General features: G+C 46.6%; 1 protein-coding gene across 7 annotated transcripts in view; it reads right to left on the bottom strand.

Moving 5' to 3' along the window:
* Positions 1-21,259, bottom strand: part of SLC25A48 (solute carrier family 25 member 48) — a 55,427-nt gene that overhangs the window by 11,575 nt on the left and 22,593 nt on the right. For 3 of the 7 annotated variants that reach the window (XM_063706785.1, XM_004042543.5, XM_063706786.1), the window contains exons 5-6: positions 6,816-7,073; positions 4,376-4,509 (exon numbers count right to left, since the gene is read on the bottom strand). The exons of 1 other annotated variant lie outside the window; for it this stretch is intronic. In XM_063706785.1, coding sequence (XP_063562855.1) covers positions 4,376-4,509; positions 6,816-7,073 — 392 coding nt within the window. The remainder of the gene's footprint in view (positions 1-4,375; positions 4,510-6,815; positions 7,074-21,259) is intronic. 3 more of the 7 variants (XM_055386662.2, XM_063706788.1, XM_063706787.1) reach the window with 1 other exon arrangement.

Genomic DNA, 21,259 nt, shown 5'->3' with positions numbered 1-21,259 from the left:
AGGGGCTGATGGACAAGGATCCCTAGAGATGAACAAGTGGCTCAGCCAAGCCCTCGAGCTGTTCAGTCAGGGTGTAAGTGAGATCCTGGTAATATTAACACTCTTCTCTAATGTCTAACCTTTCTGGAATTCCACAGGCTCATCCAGAGTGACTGAATAACAGCCAGGAACTGGGTCAAACTCTGAGAGGAAAATTCCATGCCGGTGCCCACAGAAGTTCCCCTGTGGGTCTGGGCTTGGCTCTGCTCTGCAAGGTGGAGGCAGCCAGGGCCCAGCTTGGAGTGTGAGCCTTCTGTCCCACAGCCCCGGGCCCTGCAGGAGCTGTGGGCCACTTCAGATCAGCAGACAGCTCGCCCTCCAGCAGCTGTGGCCTGCTCTGCTGCAAAGCCCACAGAAGGCAAACAAAATGCAGACCTGCCAGCTTTTACCCAGAGCTTTCAGAGCATATGACCTCCAGACCGAGTCCCCCCTCACTCCCACCCTACAAAGCCTCAATGTCTCCCTATGGACTAGGGTCACTCTTTCCTGGCTTGCAAGGACCCACATGCTCTCCCTTGCACTTTCTCTGGACGGCCTCTCACAGCTGACACTCTGGGAAGGTTAACAGCCTGTCATTCCCTTAAGGGGCCAGCCTTTTTCCTCCACTGGGCCTCTTCTGGCCCCCTCTGCCTGGAGTGCTTCCCAGGCCTGGCTTGCAGCCTGGCAGTGTCCCCATGGCCACCTCCAGGTGGATGATGGCCCCTCACCTTCTGTGCACTTGGTATCTCCCCATCACAGCACTCCTCACACTGTTCTCCAAGTGTCCCTGACTTATCTGTCAGGAAGGACAGACAACAGAGGTGGGGGTGGGATTAGCAATCACAATCAGGGCAGTGAATGCAGGGCTGTGTGGGTGGTTCGCCTCTGAGACCCCAGCACCTGCGAGTGCTTTGCCCAGAGTAGACCTTCCATAAACACATTAATTGAATCAGTGAATGGATGGATGGATGAGTAAATGAATGAATGAATAAATGAACTTTTGGACGTGAAAAAGGAAGAGCCTCTGAACTGAAAGAGTCCTGGTGGCTGCAGTTCAGGTTTCCTGGAGTGACAGGAAGGCTCCAGATTCCCCAGGGACAGCAACCCAGGGCAGCTGGCCCTGGTGCCTCCAGAAGCTGTCTACCTACAAATGCCCCCTCTGTCTGCCATTCAGCCTGATCTCACTGCCACAGCCCCTCCACAGCAGCTGCTTCCATGGAGCCAAGATTACCAAGGTGCTCACCAGCCTGGTTATTTCAGATGGCAACTCTCCAAGTCAGAGCTATGGTCCATGTAGCCCAAGACGACCCTAACAGTGGGCAGAGAATGGCTCCAAAACTACCAGACTTTCCTTCTGTTTCTATTTGGGGATGCCTCGACAAGTCCATGGACTTTTGATTTTCCCCACCACAAAGGCTGCACCACTGATCATCCCTAAGTTGGTTACAAAGAGCTACTCAAATTGGTCACCATCGTCATTATTAATGCCTTTCTAATTCTTTCCTGTCACAAACTTCTTCCTCCATAGCAGGTGAGAACAGATTGGAATGATGATGGGCTTTGGGCCTTGCACTCTGTCTCTGCAAGCCACAGTCAAGAATGCTTGCGGAGGGGTGCTCCATTCAGCCAGAGCCCAAGCCAGCTGGGAACTGGAGCCACCCCTGGGGCACTGGAGGAATCCTCTCTACCTTCTCCTACTGCCACTGCCAGAAAACTGCCTTTGAGACAACCTGATTGTTTTAGATGGTGTGGTTATTTTTGTTTATGTTACTATTTATGTTCATAAGTAAACAGTCACATATACAAGCATACATAGATATGTACATACACATATATTCTTATATACACTGTAAATGTTTTTGAAATGTATCACAAGAAACTTTACGGTAATTGCCTTTGAGTGAGGACAGGGACCACAGGCAGGGCATCGAGACAGTATATCCTCATGTAGTTTTGGAAGCTTCCTATGTTCATACATTATCAATTTTTGACCGATTAATACAAATTTTAAACAATTAACCTTGAACCGTCTGATCATGCAGCGGTTACTCAAGCTGAGTATTATTATCTTGACTTAAAACCTGTCTCTGAACCAACAGTGAGGACCAAACGCTATCGAGATTAAGAAACCAATCGTCTGACCTCAGCTGACTTCCAGGACTTCATTTTTTTAAAAGAGCACAGTAATTTTCAGAGGAAATAATATCAGCAATATATTTTGCCTCTACAGACTTTTTACGAATTATGACACATTAATATTTAGGGAAGTAGACAAAAACATCTCAAATAAAAATGAATCATCCACTTGAAACACTTTTATATCCCTCTATACTCATTGGCTGAATCACAAACTGTATTTCTGCTAAAAAAAAAAAAAAAAAAGAAGAAAAAAAAGATACACAAGACAATTGAGGCCGCACCAGGGCTGGGCTTCACCCTTCTGTCAGAGCAGCTCTTGTTAAAAATTTAAAAAAAGAATTTAAAATAATGAGAATAGGAAAGCTTTGAGTTTATCCATCCTTAAAACATAAAGACAGAACTCAAGTTTCCTCCGTATCCCATCTTCTTATACTAACCAGGGTCCAGCTTCTCCTCACACACTATGATATCCTGCTCTTCATTCCCAGGGCACCACTAGGGTCTTGCTTAATGGGTAGTGACCAAAGGTGGATGCAACATTCCAGCTGCAATCTGGTCAGGGCAGAGGCCTCCACCTCCCTTATTCTACCCACTATACTTCTATTAATGCAACCTTCGGACAGGTCTCACTATTCGCTCACTGCCAACATTAGCTGATCAGAGCATGGGCTTTTTCTCTTTTGTTTACTGCTCTGTCCCCAGCTCCTAGAACTGTGCCTACCACATACTAGGTGCTCTAAAAATAAGCATTTGAAAACTAAAGCCCTTAGGCATTTTTCCCTAGAAGCCTTCATCAAATCAGATTGCCCCATCCTCTACAGAGATGATTGATCCATGATTGAATACTAAGGGCTGGACTTTACAGTGACTTCTGGTAGTTCTGTCTTTTAGATGTGGCCCTTTGATCTAGCTTTTGGATCTTGTCCCTCTCATGTGGCATGTTAGTTATTTACCTCAACACTGGGTCATCCAACTCTGGATCTTTCCCAAGTTGGGGGAAAGAGTAAAACAGGACCTCAGAAAACTTGTTGTAAGAGGCAGAGAAGGGGCAGTATAGAAATAGCTGTTGCCCGTGGTGGTGTATGAGAAGCGCCTTGAGAGAGGTACAGGAGAAGCAAGCCAAGGACATGGATCCTGGGAATGGCAGCGGACTGCACTGGGCCTGGAAGGATGGGGCGGATTCATCTGGCAGGGCCTGGGGTGGGGCAGCCATGTGAGAAAAGACTCAGAGCTCCAGGGTAACACTGGTGCTAATAAAATCAACACTGATAATACTAATGCAAATGAGAAACGGTTAACTCTTCCCTATGGGTTACATATTGAATGGAGTGCTTTTTGTATTAACCCACAAATGCCCTGCCCTTCATGGAAGGGATGATCATTCTGGGAGAAACTGAGGCCCTGAGACATGAAGCTGCTTGCTTGGATCCTGCCAGCTCACAGTAGCTACATCTGACTTTGAACCCACGTCTGCTGACTCTAAGAGCCACACCAAGAAAGCAAGGAGCCCGTGCAAGCAAGAGCCAGCAGGATAGTTCCTGCGGAGGGTGATGAATCTGTTTATTACCTTGGACACCAGACATGGAAGTCTGGTCTATCCTGGGGCAGCACCTTTTCAGGTGGTGGGAAGGGGTGTGTGTTAGGTTAAGCTCTTGAGCTGTAGGAAGAACAGAGGAGACACAGCCCAGGGAAACGTTTCGGAGGCTGCCTCCTCAGCCGCGGCCAGAGGTCTGGGGTAAGGGCTCAGGTGGGAGAGCAGAAGACAGTTCACAGGGCCTGGAGCTGGTGAGATGAGCTGACTGAGGACAGGAAGGAGGCAAGGCAGCTCTGGCACTTCCCACTGGGAGGAGAAGTGGGGAAGGCACTGAGCCATGAGTGAGGAAGGGCTGCCCAACCTATCTTGATGAGAAGGCAAAATGCGGAGACAGACAGACATGGACCAGGCCCAGGCGCCACCATGGACCAGCTGTGTGGCTGCGGCAGGTTACCAGCCCTCTCTGAACCTCTGTCAGGTCACATACCTATCTCCTCCACTGGCCATGTGAAAAGACCACCCAGGTGAAGTGCTTGACAAAGCACCCACTTGTGGCACCTGACACATAATCACCAGCAGCCCCCTGGTCTCCCGATTCCCTTCTCTATAGTCCCACATCCCCCTAAATGTGTGAACCACCTTCCAGGGACTGACACTGACCCCGCAGGCCTGCTGTGGGCTTACTTTAAGACCTTCCTTCTGGTAACTCTGGGAGATACAGTCCAGGACACCTTTATATTTGTTTAAATAAACCCCATCAGCTTGGAGTCGACTTTTCACGACATCCATAGGAGTCGCTGTCCCCCAAGAAATTGCTCCTGCAAAGAGAAAGAAACAGGTGTCAGGGGCTGGCTCCTTAGGATCTGGAGGGGCCTGGTTCCTTGCAGATTTCTACCATTTAGAGATTCATTAAGCTGGGAGAAGGGACAGAGCTCAGGCTTAGAACCTGCAAAGTTTGTTTCTGATTCTCCCTCGCCACTTGCTGTGAGACTTGGCAGAAGTTTCCTCCCTTCTCTAAGCCTTGGGCTTCTCATCTGTAAAATGGGGTGGCAGTACCTATCTTTATGGGGCTGTTTTGAGGACCAAATGAATTGATGAATGTGAAGCATTGAGCACAGTGCCAATCCACAGCCAGTGCTCGAGACGTGGCAGTCTTTATTAGCAGTTTTTATTGGAGAAAGAGTAACAGGCTCCACAGGTACTTGGCAGCACCTTCCCAGGGCACCAGAAGAGAGCCCAGGGTGAGGCATGAGGCTGAAGGTTTGCAGCTCACTGAGGGCAGGATTTACTCTAAACACAGAGAAGCTAAACAAACACAGGCAGACAGGCTGCTCACAAAGGAAGGGCCAGCCTGGGGGTTGCAAAAAGAGAGCAGGGAGAGCTTTTTGAAAAATCTCTTTTCTTGTTCCAGTATGTGGAATAGAAGCCCTGGGATCACATGCCACTAGGTCATCCTCATGGGATATGCTCAGGTAAGGAACTCTAGGAAAACAATGCCAGGTTATTATAGAAACACAGAAATTGGTACATTCGTAGATGGGGAGAGAAAAACAAATTGATGTTAAAGTCCAGGGCAACTGGTTTGCATGGTTTTGTAATTGCTGCCCAGTAGCTCTCAAAGGAGACCTTAGACTGCCCTTGGCCCTCGGCCTATCCTGGCCTCTGGTCCCCTCAGCATCCTGCCCTTGGTCCTCCAGGAGCCTCTCTAAACCTGTGCCTTCTGCCAGGACAATGGGGCCACTTCCCCAGGTACTGCCCTGGTGCACTCCCTTGTCCCTCAGCCCATGGGTGAGGGCATCACAAAACGGGATTTGCCTGCCAGGCCATTCACACCTGCTCTCCGCAGAAGTGAGAGCAAATGGGGCCTTGCCATCCTCTCTGCCAGTCAGTACTGACTGAGCTCTTACTAGGAGCTGGGCATGAGCACAGGCACCTGGGGGCCAGAACGTGAAACTGTAGTTAGGTGGCTAAGACATGAGCTTCGTTATATGTTTGCTATGAGCTGACAGCATGGCAAACTGTGATGATGAGGAGGAGAAAGACAGGGAGGAGGAGCAGGAGGAGGAGGAGGATGATTCATGATTTTCTTCTTTCTGTTAGATCTTTCCCATCACATCAAACATGTCATGATGTCAGCCTTCTTAAAAAGCATCCTCTCTTGGCTTCCAAAGGCCCTTCTGGCTATGGCTCTGTTTCTCTGTTCCTCATTACAGCATAGCAGAACCCTCAGAAGAGCTGTGTATACTTGGGTGCACCAACATCCTTCATCCCATTCTTTCTTTATCCCACTTCATCAGGTTTTTATACCCTTCTCTCCATCAAATGGCCCTTGCCAAAATCCCCAGTGGCCTCCACGTTGTTAAATTCAGGAGGTGGTGAGTAGCAGGTACAAAGGCCCTGTGGTCAGGGAAGGGCCAGGCATGGTCAAGTTGCAGCAGAGACCAGTGTGACTGGAGAAAGTGAGGAGGGGAGAGGAGTAGAAGTGAGGTGGGTGGGGAACAGGGAGCTAGATCACTGAGGGCCTGGAAAACCATTGCAAAGATATCAACTTTTACCTTAAATGAAAGAGGGATGTGGCGCAGGATTCTGAGCAGGGAGGTTAAGCAACCAGTCCATGGTCACAAAATGATGAAGTGTGGATTTGAACTTAAATCTTTCTGGCTGCAGAGTCCCTGCTATACTGTCAGCTCCAGCTGTATGACCTGGGATTGGCTACTTAACATTTCTGGACCTGAGTTTTCTCATCTGTGAAACGGGGAAACCGATTCCTACCTTGTAGAACTAATGGCATCCTTACATTACAAAGATTGCATTTAATAAACTGAACCATGATAATGGATTTCCTTTCCAAAGCTTAGTAATGCCTGACACAGAGTATGTGTTCAAAATATATCTGTTGCCTGAAAGTCAAATGGGAACTGCCATTCTCATAGCTGCATAGGGAAGGGATGAGACTGAGGTGGGAGAGGGCCGGGGACAGAGTAGGTACCTAACAAAGAATTGTTGGGTGAGTACCTAAATGTGTCCTGCCCTCCCCCTGGGCTGAGAAGGGCATGGCAGTTCCCCAGCTGTCCCACTGCTGTGGCCTGCACAGGGGTGTGGCTCCAGCTGCTGCTGCCCTTACCTGCCATGCCGCCCGCCAGCCACACGGCACAGGGGCTGGGGCCTGTGCAGGCCTCAGGTGTGATCCACTCACTCAGGAACACGTAGGGGATGAAGTAGAGGCAATAGCCTGGGACATCCCTCAGCAGCATGGCACTGGCCCCCCGGTACAGCCCCGCCAGGCCCTCATTCCTCACAATGGTTGTAATGCAGTGCACCGGCCCCTGGTATGCTGGCTGCTCCGCAGGAGCCACTGCCCTGGACTTCAAACCAAGGTTGGCTGCAAAGACAGGGGAGAGAAGGTGGCAAGTGACCCAGGGTGTAAGAGACTGGACATTCCCTGACACTGGAGCCAGCCCAGCCCTTTGACAGTTCCCTCTCATGTAGCCCATCAGCTTTTACCAAATCTGACCTTCTTGGCAGCTCAAACCAGGATACTGAGGTCCCAACAACAGCCCCTGCCAATATACACGGCCAGACTGGGGACAATCTCAGCCACGTGATAGAACACCAGTTACTTTAGGTCAATACCACTACTTCTTTCGAAGCAGATGTGACTTCAGAATGTCTAGAATCAATTATGACAAGCCACACTAAGCTCTTCTTTGAAGCTAGAAAATCCAACATGCTGTGTGTGTGTGTGTGTGTGTGTGTGTGTGTGTGTCTGTGTACACATTTATTTATGCACAGTGTGGCGGAGCAAAATGTATATGAGATTTGGAGCCAGACTGTCCTGGCTGCAAACCCTAGCTCTACCGCTTATTGAAAATAATTTATAAATTATACATAAAATTTAAAATCTATAATTCAATATTTATAATTTTATAAAAATAAAATAAATAATTTTATAAAAATAAAATAAATAATTTTATTAAAATTATTTGGAAATAATTCAAAATTTACCTTGGCAGGGCAGCATTTTCAGCCCATTTCCATATGTTAAAAGAGGGGGAGCTTGTCATGAGTGCAAATAAGGTAATACATGTACAGTGTTCAGCATGGTGATTTGAACATTGTAGGGGCTTAAAACGTTATCAACTGAGACCAAGGTTGCTGACATGAATTGGTGGCAGGACCCACAGGTTGGAGAGCTGGGTATATTCTCAATGACTCACTCCAGCCCTGGCCAGGCTGTGCCCTAAACAGTTGTAGGGCAGCACTGGGGCTCTTGGCCCCTCAAATCCTGCGACCCAGGGCTGCTATCTTCTTGTCTAACCTCAGTAGTCTATGCTGGCAGCTCAGGGGTTGTTTGTCTCCAGCTTCTTCTAGGGGTGCACATAGCCAGCTGAGACTCTGCCTCTCTCTCATTTGCTACCCATCTCCCACTCTGATGCTTGTCTTCTCTGCTACGGACCCTCCTCTGCTATGGATCCTTCTCTACTATGAGGCTTTGACTCATGACCAGACAGAACTTCCAGACCCAGTGCAGATAAAGTAGGCTCTTGTTCTTGACTTTCCCTTCTCCAGGAAATAACATAATGTGACATGACCAGGAAAGAAATAGAATAAAGTGTGTCTGCAACCACAAGCCTATTTTGCCACCTGAGTTTAATTCTCTGTACAGTGTTCCAATTTGATTTTACACATGCTGGTAAACAGGCAGACAGCTTTCATCATATAGGTCAATGTCCAAGTCCCCCAAACAGTCCATCTTTATCAGAGGAAAGGTTAGAAGCATTCAGCTTCATGACTCCACAGTCTAGAGATTGGAGAATAAAGTGTAATCTGTACTTTAACTCATCCCAGAAGCAGGTGAGGTTGAGGGGGTGGTTTCTGCATGCCTGGGAAGTGTGCTTGAACAAACCCATGCTGTATTTTCCATCTTCCAGTGGGGAAGGGAGTAAACCCCTGCCATATCCATTAGGCCAACTTCAGTGTGGGCAGGAGATGGAGCCAACTTCTTCCACAGTGGATCCCATAGGAGGTGAGCCGGGGTGGTAGCCACCTTTGGGGGCACAAGACCCCTCTGAGCAAGATCAGACATGATGGCCTTTGAAAGCCCACTGAGAGATCACTAGGCACCCCTTCCTCTTCCAGACCCATGGTGCTACTGCCTGGTTCATCTGGAGAAATTCTGCCATTAGACAGAATAGATGTCATTGTCCCAATGTATAAATTTTGCCTGAACTGCTTTCATCTCCAGGCAAAACTGACTTGACCCAGGAGTCAAGGTTTTCATGAAGCAACTACGGGTAAATAGTGGCTTTCAGGAGTTACTGATTGAGGGAGAGGATCTTGATAACATTCTGCTTGTTTGAAAGTACAGATGTTAGGAAAACACTCACCAAACCTCCAACTGGCCTTGTCAACAAAAATCCTGTACTGTTTTCCTTTTCCCTGCAGAGTAAGCAATAAGGAAATTCTCTCTCATTCTCGCAGGTTTGCCACATAACCAATCTAGCTTTTATTGCTTTGGAATTACCCATTTATGGCTGTTAGTGCAGTATAATTATCATGGTGACTCCCATCACCAGGATACTGACACAGCTCCAAACTGACCCAAGTTTATACTGTGAAGCTCTTGGAATTCTTTCTAGCTCCTTCATTCCCAATATTTTTTTTGAAAAAAACTTTTTATTTGGAAATAATTCCAAATTTGCAAAAGAAGTATAAAAAGCAAAATAGTATAAAGAATGCCCATACATACCATTTACCCAGATTTATCTATTGCTAACAATAAGCAAATAAGCTCATTTGCTTATTGTTTGTGGGTTCTCTCTCCCACTCTCTTCACTTCCCTCCCTTCTCACTCGTGTGTGTTCAATTCAACTGAATCGATGTAATTGTCCCAGTGTCTAAACTTTGCCTAAGCCCCATTCATTTCCAGGTAACAGTGACCTGACCAGGAGTCAAGGTTTTCATGAATCAGCTATGGGTATGATGTGGCTTTCAGGAGTTATTGATTGAAAGAGGGGATTCTGGTAGCATTGTGTCTGCTTGGAGGTGCAGATGTTGCAAAAACACCTGTCAAACCTTGAACTGACTTTGGCAACAAGACCCAAACTTATCCTTTTTCTTCTTTTCTTCCCAAGGTAAGCAATAGGGAATGTGTGTGTGTGTGTGTGTGTGTGTGTGTGTGTGTGTATACACATAGATGTATTTTTACACATTCATACATAACTTCATTTTCTAAACTATTTCTGGGTGAGTTACATACTTGAAGAGTCTTTACTCCTAAATATGTTGAAAAATATTTCCTAAGAATGGAGATATTGTCTTATATAACTATAGCACAATTACCAGTTTCATATAGCTACTTTGACAATACTTTAATCTACCATCTATAATCAAATTGTCATTTGATCTTCATGCATGCCCTTTATAGCATTTTCCCCTCCAGGACAGGATCCAGTGCTTCAATCTGGAACATTTCCATAGCCTTTCTTTGTTTCTTGTGACACTGACATTTTTTAAGAGTACACAACCCCTCTGCTTGTTAATAGAGCTTTCCTGATTCGGGGTTTGTCTGACATTTCCTTATTACATTGTGGTCATGCTTTCTTGGCTGGACCTCCTCCCCATTCTTAAGTCTCATTCTCAAAAGCCCCTGTTCTCCTCCTCTGGCCTCTTATTTTTGTTTTTTGTCAGTTTGTCTTTTAATTGAGCTATACTTTGTATTCAATAAAAGGTAAAGCTTTCAAGTGCACGATTGATGAGTTTTTACAATTGCATTCACCTATGTCATCACACTCTACAATGGAAGTGACTTCTTATGTTTGAAATAAACTGTTTTGTTTACAGCCCAGTTAGGGAGAGCAGTGATTCCACAGCCTAACTATCCTCTCCTGATTTTCAAGGTAAAAGAACTCTGTGATATCATGAGGTGTCACTCATTGAGAAGCAACCTTTCTCTGGGGCAGTGGTTGTAACTTACAAGTCCATCAGCACTAGCACTACCAATAGTGGTATGGATGATTCATATTGGGTCCACAGAGCAGAATGTCATCAAAGGTAGTTATTATAATTCTAAGCATAAATATACCTGAGATAAAAATGCTTCGCACCACACCACCACCATTGGTGAGGCCCAAAGTCCAACAAACCTAACATGATGATGCACTTATAGTAATACTGATTTTCAATTCAACAGCAAGAGTAGGAGCCATAGAAAACTATGACTAGTATAAGATAGCCCTGCTGATGAATAAACAGAAGAGCCTTCTTCTGGAAAACAGCAGAAATCTCCGCCAGTGGCCCATGTGGTGCTAAGTGCTCTCTGGCTTGTGGGGGTGGCAGAGCCGGGGGGTTGCCAGGAGCCTCAGCAGATAGCCTCAGGAAAACACTGGATCGGAGTTCTTGGTACTCTGATACCATGGGACCAATTTTAGTTTGTGAAAACCCAATTTTGATGACTCTTAAAAGCTGATTTGAAAAGTTACTGGAAAGTCAGTCTTGGAAATATGCACAACTGAGATCTCTGGACTTGCACGTCCTTTGTCCAAGGAACCTGAGGAAGACTACGAGGTGCCGGACCAGGACACAGCTCACAGGAAACTGCCAACTCCCAGCCCATTGTTTCTGAACCTTCAGGGTGTACATGTATATGCGAAAGGATTGGCATTAGATATATTTCCTTCTCAAGCGAAGTGTACCTAATTTCTCTAATTAGAATTTTTTATTCTGTAATGAGGATTAAAACATTAATCAAATTTTGATCTTTTTAAAATCATGAATGCTTTGCATTTGAGACCAACTTTTGCTGCCTCTCTAGATCAAGGGCATACTACCTTTTATTAGGATAGATATGGATTATGTACCTCAAAAACTGCTGCCTCTCTAGATCAAGGGCATACTACCTTTTATTAGGATAGATATAGATTATGTACCTCAAAAACTCAGGATGCATGTGGTTTCCTTCATTTCCCCAACTTCAGTTAGGGCTATCTCAGGCCCCCTGCACCTATGTAACCAAGACTAGCAAGATGTTCAAAGTCAATGAAAATAGCAACCCACTGCCCTAGGAAGTGGAGGAGGGCCCAGGCCTCCTGCCTTGTCCAGCTCAGTCCCGGCCAGCACACCTAAAGCCACAGGCCATGGCTATCTGGCTCTGCAGCTCTCTGTGAAGTGCTAGTGCCTTACTGCTGGCCTCCTGTTTGGCCTGGGAGGTCCCTTAGAGGTAGATGCCTCTTCAGGGTGTTTTATTTTGGGGTGTGGTGGTTGTAGGTCCAGATTTGGCCAATCCTAACAGGTACCAATACAGCCATCTCTTAGGGGACATCCGACTTCAGAAGGGCTGAGCTGGGCTGGACACGGACTGGAGACACCAGCTCTAACACTATTGCCCCTTTTCCAGAACCCAGGGACCCAGCCACAGAAAGTCACTGTGCCTTCCTCAGACACAAACACAAAGATGTTCCATTTATTTTCCTTTCTCAGTCAATGCTATTCAATGTCTTCAATGGGCCATGACCTTGGAAACAGTAAGGCCAGCAGAAACACAATGGCTGGCCACTGAGGGGAGCAGGGCTGGCCCTCAGGAGCACAAAGGCCTGGCCACTCTCTGGAAGGGAAAGTGCTCCCAGCCTCCTCTGCTGTGTGGGTATGTGAGTATGTGGGTGGTGGGACAGGGAACACAGCATAATTTCTCAAGAGGCCACTTTCTACAGAAAATCCTCGACAAATCAGCCATCCACAAATGAGGCCCTATGGGTCACTAGTCAGGGATGTGCGGGTTTTCACGAGGGTTCTATGTCCAGTAAGGCTCAGCCAGTGGGAGTCATTTCAAGGCACCCCACAATCCATAAGCATTATGCATTGACAGAATTCCTACAATGTCTCACACATACATATGTGCCCATTTTTCTCATATGTGTGGGTACTATCACAGGTAACACAATAAGATTTTACTTAAACATATTAGTAATCCATGGCAGCTTCTTGACATATTTGTTTTCTTAGTCCACGAACACTTAAAAGTACAGCTGCTGTTCGATGGGTTGGACCACATTTTCCATATTAACAAGGCGCTCTTAGAAAAAGGTCCCCACAGCCCATGCCTGAGGCTGTGCCCCCTAGTATGGCTTGCCTCTGTTGCTACTGTTTTCTGAGTGTGTTGTTTTGCCCTTAGTGTGGCGGTGAGTTTCCTGATGACAGGAATCATACACTGTGGCCCGAGTCCCATATACATCTCAGCATCTACTCCATGGACAATGGAGCACCTGACTTAGGCAGGTCTCAGCACTCCCAAGACTCACACCCTTGGCATTCATCAAAAGTCTGGCCCTGACTGATCCTTGGGTCAGAGGCTTTAGATATTAAAGGAAATTCCAAAATCACGGTCCCACCTACAGCACTGCTTAGATTTGATGGAAGCATCAGTAACATGGCTGTACATCCTCCAGCAGACAGGCTGGCTGTAACATCCTCAGTTTGGGTTTGAGCTTGAGCAGCCTGGTGGACCCCTCAGATCACTTCCCAGGATAGTACCAGCTGGGAAGCTCCTACCTAGTTCCTGTTTCTAAGAGTCCAGCAGTTTCCTCATGACGTGAGAGGCCCAAGATAGGCAGATGCTTTCGTAGAAAGAGCCCTGGATTTGCATTCCTGTTCAGTTGCTACTTAATGTACAACCCCATGCAAGAGATTCAATCTCACTGGGTCTTAGTTTCCTCATCATCTGTGAAAGGCAGAGAATAAGTGGCCTGTCCACCTCATTTGGCTTTTATGAACATGAAAAGGGAATATTGACAAATGTGCTTTACTGAAATGCATGCCATGCAAATGTCCCTTACTCAAGGCAAATAGTTCTTATTCCTATTTTTATTGCCATGTCCTTATATGACTCCGGATTCTGGAAGTGCCGGACCTGCCAACTGCAGGCAGCTGTGAGCTGAAGCCAAGTCTACTATGGGAGATCACTGTTGCCCACATGGGGCCAAGAATGACCGATACTGGTGTTAAGTCCAGAAATCAGGACAATACTTGCTGTTGTCAATTGCTTTAAATAAACCACGTGTCACCAATGTACGTAATTTGTACCATGGTGTATTATGCACTATCATTAATGTCTGGTAACTATGTGGGACAACTGTTTGAAAAGGACAAACTGTTCAAAGGGTTCAAACTAGTCCAACCGTTCAGAACAAGGACTTCTTTGGAAGTGCAGGGCCATATGCTTGGCCTCTCCACAAACCTCCTCCCTTCACTCCTGGGCTGCCATTGCTCCAGCTCTCACTTGCTATTGGCAACCCACAGCCTACTTGAGAAGGCCCAGGCTATACAGGCCTGGGTTGTCTTCAGGATTTTGGGTCCCTTTTCATGCTCCAAGGGTTTCTGCCTTTCTACATAAGGTTTCATCTTTAAGGGTTGTGTGTCCCTTCAGGGATCTTAACATCAATAACCCCTACCCTGTACTGGGAAAGTCCTGGAAAATCTGCTGTTCCTTCCCAAGGTCAACCTGCCTGGAGAAGAATATTTTCCTTGGTTGCCACACATCTTCAAAGTAGCAATAAAATATTGCTAAAGAGACAAATGGATGCACTCAGGGCCTCAGAGGTACAGCTGATGACCTCCCAGCCAGGCAACTCTGAGGATTCAGAAACTAGAGAAATGTTTTTGCCTTATTTTGTCACCATGCAGATTCTTGGGCTCAGATGGCTTTGTGGCTGAGACCCACCTCTCGGCTGACCCTCTCTGCTGTTACCATCCAGCCCAGCTTGTCTGCTCTTGGCATGTCCAGAAATTAGAACCTTCTTCACCTCAAATCCTGGCCCCACTCTGATTCCTTTCTATCCAGATGGTCTTCAGTATGATGGAGCCAGGGCTTCTGACATCAATTCCCTCAACTTCCTCCCACTTGCCCTCAAGAATCTCTCTGCATTTTTACTTTCTTTCTTCTTCTCTCCCTACTTGGAAATGAACACCTTTTCCTTCTCCATTGCCCTCTGTCTCTGTCCCCATCATCACCCCAACTTTAGCATTTTTCCCCTCCACATGCTCCTTCCTCCTACTTCAGTAACACCAATTTCTCAGGACTCAGTTTCTAGGGGTCATAGAGTTGCACAGCCTGGGGTAATTCCCCACCTCCCCAAGGGATAGTTATGTGAGCATGGACAAATTATGTAATTCAGCCTCGGTTTTCTTACCTGTAAAATAAAGATGATAAGTGGGCCTATTTCATAGGGTTGCTGTGATGATAATGGAATGGGCATTAACGTGGTATAGCTCAATACATGGTATGAGCTTGATAATTTTAACTGCAGTTATTAGTGTTACTGTAACTCTCTGCTTCTTCCCAAATTCCTTCACTAAGTCTTCTCTTTGCTGCCATCCTCTGCCTTATTTGCAGCTCGCTTGGTGTTTGCATCTAATGTTATGACCTCAACTGTCACTTCTATGCCTATTGCACTTGTGCCTCTACCTGCAGCCCTGATGCTTCCAGGTGTAATCTCACAGGCACCTCACACTACACAGACCAGGCAAAACTCATCCTCTTCTCACTCAAGTCTGCCCCTCCAGCAGCAGCCACAGTAAGCATTGATTGATTACCTGCTCCATGCCAACAACCGTCTTAGATGTTTCATTTGCTACTTAATTCCCTATGTGGGGGGGTTCCACTTGTCTCATTGTCATCCAACTTTGGGTCTTTGGTCATTTTTGACACTTTCCTCTCTCCTGCTTATGCCTAATGCTCGGCCTGCTGCTTCTATATCATCAGGGCCTCTGCATCTGCCACCTGTCTCTGTTCCCAAGCCCAGGGCCCCAGGTCTGTGGCTACAGCCTTCAAATCAATCTACCCACTTCTACAATTCCCACCACTCTTCTGCCCCTTCCAGAGGCCAGTTTTCTCTTCTCCAGCACCACTCTGATTGCATCATTCTGGTGTCCAAAGTGCTTCACTGCCTGCTGAATATAATCTAAGCCTATCCTCAGCGAAGACATCCAAGCGCTTCCCAACTTACTCCGCATCTTCCAAAACCCCCACCATCCCTGCATTGCTTGTCTGTGCTAACCAAAGGCTCCCTTGTCCCACCATGTGCCTACATTTTCCTGCCACTAAATCTTCCCCTATGTTGTTCCCACAGTATTAAAACACTTCGCCATCCCATGTCCCCATCTCTAAATGCTACGTAGAACTAAAAAACCCGATCAACAGCCTCTTCCTTTCTGGAGGCTTCCTGATCCACCAAGCCAGAGTCAGGGGTTCCAAAGACTTTCATGAGGCCTTTCTCATTGAAGCACACATCTGGCTCCCCACCAGACTGTGGACACCCTGAAGGCTGTGGCTTCCAGCGCTTCTTTACCCACTGTGTCTGCCTCAAAGCAGGGGCTCAGGAAATGCTTGTGAATGAACAATTCACAGTGAATTCAAACACTCATCTCCTTGCCTCCAGTTGGGCCTGGTGCAATGATTAGGATAGTCAGCACAGAGTTAATGTTCAGTCCTTCCCTGATCCTCCCAACTCCAACCTCCTGTTATGTGGAGGGCTTTGTGATCTGCACATCAATTAGTCTTTTAATGGAAAAACAGATCTAAACACTCCCAGATGGGGGAGGAGTGAGTGTCATTAGCCATGAACTTCTAGGAAGGACATAGCTCAGGCAGCAAAGGGACTACTGGTCTGCAGGGTCACAGCCCTGACTTCTAGCTCAGGCTCAACAGGCCACCTAGTTAGGCTTATGCCCAACAGGCCACCTAGTTAGGCTCATGCCCAACAGGCCACCTAGTTAGGCTCATGCCCATGCAAAGGGCAGTGATTTTAAAAGGAAGGGTTTTTTCACAGGTGCCTTACTGTCACAGGCACATCCAACTGAACACAGGCCAATGTCTTCTTGCTTGCCAAGTGGCAGAGGCTCCAGGAGAATATCTCTGTTAATTTGGAAGCATTTACATGGGGCATAACTACTGGTTATTGTGCAATGGTAGTCAGTGTCAAATGGAAATTCCCTTTAAATGTAAGCAACTGCTTATATGATTTGGTAAAGCTCTTCTGGATAACAATTTCACAATATGTACCAAGAATGTTAAAAATGGCCACACCCCTTAACCCACTCATGAATCAAAGAGCCCACACATTTAGGGAAATAGCCCTAAATAAAGAGAACTCTTTATGAATATATTCGCTGATCATACCACTATTTTTAAAAGAGGAAAAACTGTAAACAACCTAAATATTCACCATTAGGAAGATTGTTAAATAATACATTTACTGATAACTAACATTTATTTCACATTTTCTATATGCCAGACATTGTGCTGAGGTCTTCATGTATAATACATTTCATTGCATCCCAGCTATAAAGTAGCTACTATAGTTATGCCTGCTTTGCAGATGAGTTAACTGAGGCTCGGTGACATTAGGTGAGTTGTCTAACCTTTTTTGGGTTCAGTGGAAGTAGAATTACAAGCAGGTAGTCTAATTCTGGAAGCTTAATTTTTACCATACTACATAAACTCTTTCAGTGTGTGTGTCTGTGTGTGTGTGTGCATGAGTGTGTATTTGATGGACTAGTGCACATCCATTTTAAATATTGCTCATCTACTTAAAAAAATTTTATATGGTATTTTAATAACATGGTTAGTGTTTCTATTATAATGCTGAGTTAAAAACAGGACATGAAATTGTCCATATAGCATGATCACAGCTTCTTAAAATCTTTAATCTATGTATACAGAATGGAAAAATAAACACATTAATGTGTTACCAGTGGTTGTAATTGCATGAATGGGCACTTTCTACCTCTACTTTCAATGTTCTGTAGCTTGTAGATTTTCAACCATGGATCACTACTAAGAGACAATCAGGAGCGGCTGGCTGAATATACACTGGCTGTATATTTGCCAGTCCCCCAGCCACCTGAGCTGGGCTGTCACCTCAATGTGGCCCCCAGTCCACCTGTCATATGTACCAGAGCAAAGAAGCCAGAGGCCTCTTGGCACCTGGCTTCCGTATGTGAGTGCTGTCTCTCATATCACATAGGATCACCCTGGAAGTGGACTGGCAATCCTGAGGCAGAACCACAAAACCCGATCAGTCTCACAAGCCCTGCCCAAGGCTGCCTAGAAATGCCCACATGAGCATAGTCAACACATGGATTGGGCCTGACCCAGGGCGCAGACCACAGGACTGCAGCCAGCCCCAGCCTCATTCTATGCAATTCACACAGCCTTGGGCTCTATGGTGTTCTGTTTGGTTTTCATTGAATTACATGATCATTCCAACCAAAATATCTCACGAAAAAATCTACCTTTTTGCCTTCTCTTAAAAATCGGAGGATCCAAGCACTTCAGGCCACAGGGCAACAGTCCGTTAAAGTGGGGTTGTGACCACTCCCCTGGACAGGATGTGGGCCCAGCTTGCCACAGTCCCCACCACTCCCAGCTGCCTCTCAGACACTGAAGCTTACACATGAGGCTTGAACTACTGCTTTTCTAATAGCAGAATGAGGCAGAAGATAAAATATGTTCTGTGTCCAGGTTTCAACTGAAAGAGGAAAAATGAAACATAGATTAGGAGAGCTGTGGTCTCAAGAAAAATGGGAGAGGATTCACTTCCCCAGACACCTCTTCTCACTTATGAAACTACCTTTGCAAAAATTAGATCAGTGAGAAAATTATGGCAGTGGGGGCAACCTAATCTAGCCCATTCCCCTTTCGACTTTATCCTTCAAGCTGCCTTGATTATTTCTTGGCTTAGGCTGAGCTAACTTTGCCAGACATTTAGTTTATACTTTAAATGATAATCGCCCTTCCCTAAAAGTAATGAGAGGTCAACAGGCTAGAGGGAGGAGAGGAGCCTGAATTCTGCTAAGGTATGGAGGAGAGGAGCCTGAATTCTGCTAAGGTATAGACATAAAGGATTGCCAGCCATTATTTAGGAGGTCACAAGATATGCAAACTTCCCCAATTACTCCTGCCGATAACATCACTGCAGGAGTAATCAGTATTGTGAAACCTAAGACTGGCCCTTTGAGGTATCTTTTCAGGCTTTTTGCATGTCTGACACCAGTGGCACCAACTCACCAGCCCTGCTCCTGGACCCACAAACCCTGCTCCTGTGGCCTCACCCAGAAGCAACAATGTGCATAGGAGGGCCATTTTCCACACCTCTATGACTGCATGCCAACCAATCAGCAGCAAGCACCCATTGCCTAGCCATCTCCATCCCTTCCCACAAACTGCCTTTGAAAAAGCCCTAACCTGTAAGCCTCCTATGAGATTGATTTGAGGAATAACTCTGTCTCCCACGTGGTGTGGCTGGCCTTGTGTCAAATAAACTCTGTATTTACTGCAATGCCGTGGGGGGCGATATGATTTGGCTGTGTCTCTACCCAAATCTCATCTTGAATTGTAGCTCCCATAATCCCCATGTGTCATGGTAGGGATCTGGTGGGAGGTAATTGAATCATGCAGGTGGGGTCTTTCCCATGCTGTTCTCATGACAGTGAGTAAGTCTCATGAGATCTGACGGTTTTATAAATGAGAGTTCTCTGGCACACGCTCTCTTGCCTGCTGCCATGTAAGACGTGACTTTGCTCCTCCTTCACCTTCTGCCATGTTTGTGAGGCCTCCCCAGCCATGTGGAACTGTGAGTCAATTAAACCTCTTTTCTTTATGAATTACCCAGTCTCAGGCATGTCTTTATTAGCAGCAAGAGATTGGACTAATATAGGAGGTTACATGTATGTTAGCTCCCTGTCGTGATGAGTCTCTGAGTTTTCTATCTCTAGCCTAGAGGGTTCCTGAGGGGCAATTGAAAGAAAACCACATTCCTTCTCATTTTCTGGAGGGATTCCTGGCAGAAAACACTGCCTGGTGACTTTTTGTCAGCCTCCCCTCCCTTCCCCAGTAGTTGATCCTGTCTAGCACCTGCTGTCACTAAAGTCCTTCCCCCAAGCAACTGAGGGCAAGGGAGATCAGAGGGGGCAGCCTGATCCCACAGAATTCACACCCAACCCTTGGAACCCACAAGCTGTGCCCATTACTTGGACAACATCATTTTGGAGACATGCTCCCAGCTCACTTCTCCCTAAAGTTTGAAGCTATTTGTGTGCATGACAATTTTGTGCAAAGGCCCAGGTGGCCCAATGTTATCAACATTGTCATAACCTCAGCTTCTACAAATCCTGGGGCAAAAGCAGAGAAAGCATCAGTGCCTCTGAATCAGACCTCCTCCACCTCCCACTAAGGGAGGGACCTCAGGGTATGAAACCTCTCTGTTCCTCAGTCTCCCCATAGTAAATCCCCAGGAATTGGGTTGTTGCGAAGATTAAACATATGCCAAGCTCCTAGCATAGTGTTTGGCACACAATTAGGGTTCAGTAAAACTGGCCACTCAGCCACTACTGCCAACACCATTCTTATTCAGTCCAGATCACAGAAACTTGTGGGGGCACGGCAGAGGTGGGTCCTCCAATCTTGGCTTTTACTCTCCCTCCACGCACTTGGTGAACCATCTTTTGCTTTGGCTTTGCTCTTTGTGCTAAGCCCATGAGCCCAGGTTCTAATGGCTCAAAGCTTTGCAGGGTTGAGAAATATTTGCCTGCAGAAACCTCCCATGCCTCTTACTAAGAGCCTTCTCCAAGCTCCCAAAAGGCTGGTCTCCTGGCACACAGGGAAGAACAGAACAAACACATGTTCATTTTCTGTTGCTGCCTCGGGGGTTTATTTAAGAGAGCTGGTTTCCTTCTGGCACCACAGATGAATAAACAACCTGAAGGCACAGGCCATGGGCAGATTGCCATACAGGAGGCTCAGGGAATCTTACCTATCCTGAGACATGTCAGCACCTCCCCATGGTGGAAGGACAGGGTCCCTGTGTTCTCACTGCTCAGAGGCTTACCCAAAAGACAGGGCCTTTTAAGGACAGGTGCCAGGTGGTAAAAGGCCCTTTAAGGCCCTTTAAGGATCCCTTTAAGGACTTCCCTGATGGGAGATCTGAAGGTCCCCAGGTAGGCCATATCTCAGGCTCCCATACCTAGGCAAGGCAGACCTGAGTGGCCCTCAGCACTACCTGGGCAGGTGCACAGCCCTGACCTCCAGGCTTTCCTCCCAGCCCTTCTCCCACCCTGCTCCCAAGCCCTCCTTGACTCCAGCCTGACAGCCCATTGTATTTCCCTACCACCATGGTTTGTAGGGACCCAGTTCCTCTCTGGCTCTCAGCTGGATGCTGCACTGTAACAGAGACAGGATACAGTCTTTTATTCACCACTGCATTCTCAGCACATAGCCCTGTGCCTGGCACCCAGTAGGTGCATAACTATCATCTTGGAGATAAGTGAACAGAGATGGCAATCATATCTGCCTCATGCTGTAATGGTGGATATTAAAGAAGGTGATGGGTGGACAGTACCTTACGTGGTGTCTGGTATAGAGTGAGCATGTCACATTGGCAGCTGCTAATGGTGGCTGCTCAGCTCCCTAACACTAGCCAGAAGCTGTGCACCCTGCTTGGAGGCCATGCTTGGATTCAGCCACTCCCTTGGCTGCCTCCCATTCTTCCTCTAGTCTCCAAATGCTTCTAGCCTAGC

This window comes from Gorilla gorilla, chromosome 4 (genome assembly GCF_029281585.2).
Source record: "Gorilla gorilla gorilla isolate KB3781 chromosome 4, NHGRI_mGorGor1-v2.1_pri, whole genome shotgun sequence".
NCBI classification, from domain to species: Eukaryota; Metazoa; Chordata; class Mammalia; order Primates; family Hominidae; genus Gorilla; species Gorilla gorilla.
Note: the sequence above shows the minus strand (reverse complement) of the source record. Positions and strands in the feature narration are given on the sequence as shown.